Genomic DNA, 6,925 nt, shown 5'->3' with positions numbered 1-6,925 from the left:
AAAAAAAAATGGACGCTAGGGTTTTTTTTTTTTGTTGTCGTTGTTGCTGTGCCTCAAAATTACTGTAAATACAATTCTCATGGGTTAGGTTCATCCTTCCCTACCTGATAACTGGTGTTTTCAAAAGCGCTTTGGCTCTCCTGCTCAATGACAATTACAACTATTTAATCAGCATAAGGGTTCTGTAACACTTGCAGCGGCGTGCCGTGGGTGGGAGGACGCGCCGAGTAATGACAGGATGCAGAACAAGTCCACACCTTGTTATCAGAGGCCTGGTACCAAGTGGAGCGGCATCTGGAGCATTAAGGAGTGTGAGCGGGGGGGGTGGACAGGGAGTTCTGGGATGAAGCAGACGCCCCTTTTCGCTTTGCTGTCAGCCCTCCTTTTTTCGGGGTCACGCTGCCACACATCAGAGCAGATAGGGTCAAAGGCCAAAGTGAGGAAGGAGGTGATGTGCGGGTATTGGGATAGCATTCCCCAGATAGGAGAGAACACAGAGGATCCTCAGGAATCGGCGACGGTGTGACAGCTTCTATCTTTGGCTGATAGGATCCACGGAGAGCCGACTTATCTGCAGGCGATATCATCCCGAACTGTTGGCAAGATCCACAGCAGATGGCCACTGTTGCCCCGATGAATGCTTTATTGTTTTCGTAAGGGTCGCCGGCATGCTGTAGCCTATCTCAGCTGTCTTCGGGCAGAATGCGGGGGACACACTGAACCGGTTGGCAGCCAATCGCAGGGCACACATAGACGAAAAACCCGTCTGTGCTCAACATCACACCTAGGGACAATTTAAAGTGTTCCATTAACCTGCCATGCATGTTTTTGCAATGTGGTAGGAAACCGGAGTACACCCAGAGAAAAGCCACGCCGGCACGGGGAGAACATGCAAACTCCACACAGGAAAGCCGAACCCACCACCGCTGCACTGTGAGGCGGATGTGCTCACCAGTCGACCACTGATGAAAGGAAGCAAGTACAAATATTTGATTTTATGATGATTTTTTGCTTCGGGGGCAGCGGCATGCTTAATGGGTGTCAAAAGCTACCCCATTTTGGCTCAAATGCAAGAAGACTGTAACATCGAGAAGTAATCAATTCCTCAATCTGCACATTTATAAATATTAACTTTGAAGGGCTTCATCTGAGGCACATCTGGAAATCGAGTGGGAAAGTGTAGTGTAGGGGCTCCCTCTAGTGGTAAATCAAAGAATCACTGAATTCAATGTTCAAATGGCATCCAGTCCAGTTTCCACGGCAGTTTCCAACTTTTTTTTTTTTAACCAGTACTGTAAGTTTAATTACTGTTCAGCTATATGTAATTTTGAGATATATTACATGTCATGGTTTAAAAGTGTTATGACGTGTCATATTCAATGTTCAAATGGCATCCAGTCCAGTTTCCACTTTCCACGGCAGTTTCCAACTTTTTTTTTAAAAACAGTCCTGTAAGTTTAATTACTGTTCAGATATATGTACTTTTGAGATATATTACATGTCATGGTTTCAAAGTGTTATGACGTGTCACTGAATTTCATGTTAAACAGGAGCAAGTAAACACATGCCGGCTTATTCAGATCAAACCGAAATAAAGTCGAACTTGGTTTATCCTGACGGCAACTTTGCAAATGGACAATTTGTGCGGGTGATGTGACGGCCGCTGTCGACGCAACATTTCCTCTCACCAATTTGCCGTGATGACCACATGTTTTGGGGTCGGTTTGTTTGTGTTCAGGGGGAATATCCTGTCCACATGAATGAATGTAGTAGGAACTTGACCTCGGCCACGTAGTTTGCCGTTATTTAGAGTGTGACTCAAATACAACAGGGGGATGGGAGGGGCTTGCAATCAGACAGATGGCCACGATGCGTTCAAAGTTTGAAAAGAAAGAACAGGAAAGGAAACTCTTCGGACACGAGATGGATGCGCAGCTGGTTTTAGCCAGACGGTCTGGGACTGTGGGGGCTGTCCATCGGCGGTGGAGGGAGACACCCGGGGCGAGTCGTTGACCCTTTGAGTGGGTGTGGCTCAGGAAACTGCAAATAGATTTCCCGAGCAAAAAGTCCAAGGGCGGTTCCTGTGATTCTATAGGAGGAAGTGCGGTTGCGTCCCAGGGGCCACGAGGAAGGACCACCAAGACAAATTGTGACAAATATTGAAGTCACTTAAAGCCACTTTTCAGTATTTGTCCGTTTGAGGGACAAGCGGTTACTACAGTGGACAACCTTATCATGTTATGAGGTTACAGGGAGCACGAAAGGGTTCATGATGGGCTGATTTTGTCTGTGATTTTCCTGAAACAGGTCACAGATCCTGAAATCGTGTCCAGGATGCCCTTCCACGTTGTGCACGGAATTGTGAGTGACACCAATCAAGTTTGTCCAGATGATCATTTCAACCAAGACGAACAGTGCCAATGACAACCGTGCATTATTTGCCGAACAGTATTTATTTCTGTTTATTGTTGTTGTTTGTTCTGCAAATATTTAGATATTCACATTTTTATCTCTTTTAAAATTTTTACTTTTATATTATGTTTTGAAATGATTAGGTATATGTATTTAATGCATTATATAGTTTGACTCTACCCCAAATATAATTTAAAAAAAATCCAATTTATTAGGAGTCGTGCTTCATATTTTAAGATTTGTTTCACTGTACACATCTTTTCGATTTGATAACGTATTATGTACTTGACAATGACAGTTCATGATTAACCGAATATGGCAACAACATACAAGGAATATTCCACCTTGCTGGCTGTAATTCACAATATGTCCACAAGAGAGCGGTGTTTCTCCATACAGTATCAAACCGGCACGGTGGCTCCTCAACTTGACTTCAGCTGATGTTTGCAGAGATCAGGGAGACCATGTCTGGAGGTAATTTCCATGGAGAGTATCTTGCTAAGGTATGATGACGTCATAGCTTTTGATCCATCTGATGCGTAATTCTGTTTGGCTTGGCAAGTAAAATGGTGTGACGCCAATTGTTGGACATAATGAGGTAGCGCGAACAAAGTTAGTGATTTGGAGTGGTTTGATTCTGGCTATCAGAAACCAGTGAACAGGAACAAGATGAAAGCATGAGACACACAAAAGGGGAAAATTACAACTTCAATTTTATTGGCCATTTTTGTTCTATAAATAAAAATACTGTCAAGTTTACACATGTCACGTGATTGGATTGTGAGGATCTTCAGTTCTGTTCCTCGAGGACCCGTTTGAGATGTTTTCCATTCCTCCCGACGACAAGACACCGGATTCAAATCTGGATCGTAGCGACGGTTAGCTTTTTAATGCTTGTCGGCTTGCACATAAACAAACCTCTTACATCGTCAAAAGCTCGAAAATAAAACGAACACGACTCCGTGCGTCATCGATCTTTTGTGACTATCTCCACACATTTCGAATGCAATTGATTAAACGCAAACTCCAATCACACACACCGAAATCTAGAAACACCATTATGAATCTGTTTTACCTCTTCAAAATTGTCTGAACGTTTGATTTGGGTGCGTTGCAGCAGAGAGATGGGAAAACGAGCCCTTGAGGAACAGGCCTGTTGTATTTGAATAAATTGCGGTCGACAAAAAGCACAGAAATTGGGCGAATTTACACAAAAAAAAAAACAAAACAAAAAAAAACCAAAAAACGATATTTAAGTTGCTCTCCAACGTGTAGTAAATTCCCGGAGAAGTGGCTAAAAATTAGCATTGGGTAGTCCACTACTTCACGCCCCACTTTCACTGAGGCAAAAGAAAAAGCATCAAAGCAAAACACACTATCAACATGCACCGAAGGAGTTGGATTACCGATTACGTCACGTGAAGAGAAGCCTTTCCCAAAAAAAAAAAAAATCTTGTCCAGGCAGTTTGGTTAAAATCCTACACATTTGGTACCACAAAACTACACAGAACTTTGTTCATGTGATGAAAATTAAGCGGGACTACAATCTACTTTCTACTCAACAGGTCGTGATTTTGTCGGTACATGAAAAGTGCGCAGCAGATGCCAGCACCCAGTCCTTTCTTCCTCGATGGCCTTTTCTCACCCGCGCCGGATTTGGGGGTTCGTCCGCTGAGTGCTGGCTCACTTTTTCACGCTGGGAGGTGAGGCTTTGTCATGAAAACTGGATCTGCTGTACGGTGGGAATCTGCAGGATAGAGTACAAGTGACAATGACTTAGTAGCAGGCTGGCGGAAGATCCAGAGCCACTTTCAAATGACTCTTGTCAAAGCTCAAAGTAACAAAAACTTCGAGTAAACTGCCCATATTTAAAAACGTGTTGGTGAGCGCTGAAAATTGGTTTAGCTAAGGTACATAACAACCAACCCCTAAGATTCGCAGCACCTATTCTGTAAGAATCTTTCACACTGTTTTATGACAACGTTACACGCATACCTGTTGATATGAGGTGGTGTACACCATGACGTTTTGCTGCTGACCGTCAGCCGTTATAATTCCTGCCGGGAGAGGGTTTGCTGCAAAGAATGGAAAATGAATTGTTGAACAGCAATTGCTTTCAACCCATTCAGTACCAGCCAATTCTGAAACGACGTTTAAAACCGGGGGGGGGGACGGCATGTAAAAGTCAACTTACTGAAGCTGTCCTCCGTGAGCTCCTCTCCTAGGCTTTCACCCACAGACACGCCGGGCATGCCCTTCTCCCCTTTCATTGCCTGGTCGAGTGGAAATATAGCCCATTTAATTGATGTGATTTATTGTAATGCCCTCCACAAATTAGTCGCGGATAGACACAGTTGCCGGGGCCCTTTCAATCGCTTTATTGAACAAACGGCAAGAAAACAACCGCGTAATCAGCACATTCATTCGCAAGCTGCTCAGACCGCAAACCATTTAACAGCCTAGCCCGAGCACACAATGCAAAAGTCAATTTTGATTCAATTACTCTCTATCCGAGTCAAACCATATTTGATAGCCGCAGCACTACAAGTAATGAAATTAGACTAAAATCAATATTAAATAAGCAGCAGTCTGCGCATTGTCTCTCACCTCTCGGAACTTCTGCAAGTAGAGCTTGAGCGGCTCCACGTACATGTCGAAGCCCAGCGTGGACATGGCGAACAGGATGTCCTCGCCGTTGATGGTCTTGCGCTTCTCCTGGTGGCAGCGCTCGCTCGCCTCGCTCGTGATGAAGCTGATAAACTCGCTCACGCACTCCTGCACGCACTCCTTGGCGTCCTTTGCGATCTGCGGAAGGAGACGGGTTGTCTTTTGGGGTTCCGCATGTCCAGTGGCTTCAGTGTTTCGGGCCCCGGGAACAAACCTTTCCGGTTTGGGGGACGGCGTTTTTCATAATTCGAGCCACGTTGGCGATGGGGAGATAGATGTCCTGCTCCCTGTAATTCTCCTTGATGCCACTGTCGTCCTGGTCGTTCATACCTTCATCAGGGTCATCTACAAGAGACCATTTAATATAATTTGACCGAAATATCCCTGATGTTTTCAATTGCTTATATGAATTGAGGGGGCAGCTTTTGATGAGAGTGATGCCTGTCTCCGTGTCATGCCATATGACTCATGATGTTGTCGTAGGCAGTTGTACCGTTATTTAGGTTCAACTATCAGTTGAGTGTTTACCATCTGGCTGCAGCACATAGTGCGTGGATGGGATGTACTCCCCAGCCATGCCCAGCTGCGAGGCGTCTGTCGTGGCACCGTCTCCGTCCATCTGGGGAAGCCACAAATGTACATGATTAAATGTTACGATATGGGGCTGGACAAAAGGGGTGTTAGGAGCGTTACAGCCAGTGGAGAGGTGTGTGCTGGGTTGTAAAAAGGACAGTTACAGGCGGTTGAATGGAGTGTAACAGATGGCAGGCAGAGAGGTGTGTTCTGGGTGGTAGAAAGGAGCGGTACGAGCGCTCTCTTATCAATGAAGCAGAATCCGTTTATTTGCCATTTGTGGGCGCGCCTCATTGGAAACTGTTGGCATGAGCTCACCAACATACAAACAACATAAAGCATATCAACAATAGAACTAGGATGGAGAAACCATGCACTTCATCTTGCAGTGTCTCGCTGTCATGTGCGACAAAGCCTATACAGTACCTAATTTAAGTGTGTTTGCAGTAAATGCTTGGGTAAGATTAACTTAATGATTCACTTTCCAGGAAACAAATAATATAACCACACTGTCATGAACATAATGTTACTAAAATGTATATGGTAATGCGGATGTGGCCGTTTCAAAATTACGGACTCTTTAGATCCTTGTCAACAAACCGCACCCATCGCCTACGTAATATCCATGTATCCAGTGTTTGTCATGCAATTATTAATTAAAATAATGCATTTAATTTGGGAAGAAAGACACGAATATGCAGGGAAGACCGGCGAAAAACACGGTTCTGTGTGTAGCTAAAGTATGCTAACTAGCAGCTAGTTCACTAGCTTGCGATAACCCCCCCAAAACAGTAGATTGCGAAATTCACCTGATTAAAAATAGGCTGTTGTAATGCAGCGTTATATAATAATCAGGCAACCATCCGTTACCTTCGGTCGGTAAACCCGCGTACACACACGCGGCGTCCATTGCGAAAATGGACATTTCACATCCGCGGTAGGGGAAGGGTCGGCCCCGTTTCTTTGTCGGAGGAGAACGTGGCGGCGGCCCGAATCGTTTTAACCGACAATTGAAAAGTTTCGCCGGGGTGATACTTCCTGACGAGCGGACGACAAATACGAAAAAAAAAACGAGTCGGCAGACGGACATTTCCATTCGAGCTAACGAGGAATCGGTTAGCAATCATTGGCCGGAGCCAGACACAGACCTGCAATGAAGCCCTGGTTGGTTACCTTCCTGAGACGGCTGTTTGGTTGGACAGAAAATGGCTGCGAAAGGACCAGTCCCAGCGCGGAGCCACGGCTGCGCTTCCGACTCTGGCCAGTAGAGCGT

At 45.1% G+C, this 6,925-nt stretch overlaps 2 protein-coding genes across 4 annotated transcripts in view; one reads left to right on the top strand and one right to left on the bottom strand.

Moving 5' to 3' along the window:
• Positions 1 to 2,749: 2,749 nt before the first annotated feature.
• The window catches only part of chst11 (carbohydrate (chondroitin 4) sulfotransferase 11), a 48,518-nt gene continuing 44,342 nt past the window's right edge, over positions 2,750 to 6,925 (top strand). Inside the window, exon 1 of the mRNA XM_019866194.1 lies at positions 2,750 to 2,886. The gene's annotated coding sequence lies outside the window, so the exon portion shown is untranslated. The remainder of the gene's footprint in view (positions 2,887 to 6,925) is intronic.
• LOC109513627 (nuclear transcription factor Y subunit beta) lies at positions 3,108 to 6,908 on the bottom strand. Of its 3 annotated transcripts, XR_002167833.1 has the most exons (8): positions 6,801 to 6,908; positions 5,608 to 5,698; positions 5,294 to 5,424; positions 5,020 to 5,217; positions 4,607 to 4,685; positions 4,408 to 4,487; positions 3,488 to 4,159; positions 3,108 to 3,295 (listed from the first exon to the last, which is right to left on the bottom strand). XR_002167833.1 is itself a non-coding variant. In XM_019866195.1 (7 exons), exons 2-7 carry the CDS (start codon positions 5,696 to 5,698, stop codon positions 4,127 to 4,129), a joined length of 612 nt encoding a protein of 203 aa, XP_019721754.1. In that variant the 5' UTR covers positions 6,801 to 6,908; the 3' UTR covers positions 3,108 to 4,126. The 3 variants fall into 3 exon arrangements, 2 of the variants coding, with proteins under 2 accessions (XP_019721754.1, XP_019721755.1); XM_019866195.1 differs by having other exon boundaries at positions 3,108 to 4,159; XM_019866196.1 differs by lacking the exon at positions 6,801 to 6,908 and adding an exon at positions 6,523 to 6,786 and having other exon boundaries at positions 3,108 to 4,159.

The sequence above is a fragment of the Hippocampus comes genome, unplaced genomic scaffold, assembly GCF_001891065.2.
Source record: "Hippocampus comes isolate QL1 unplaced genomic scaffold, H_comes_QL1_v1.1 scaffold50, whole genome shotgun sequence".
NCBI classification, from domain to species: Eukaryota; Metazoa; Chordata; class Actinopteri; order Syngnathiformes; family Syngnathidae; genus Hippocampus; species Hippocampus comes.
Note: the sequence above shows the minus strand (reverse complement) of the source record. Positions and strands in the feature narration are given on the sequence as shown.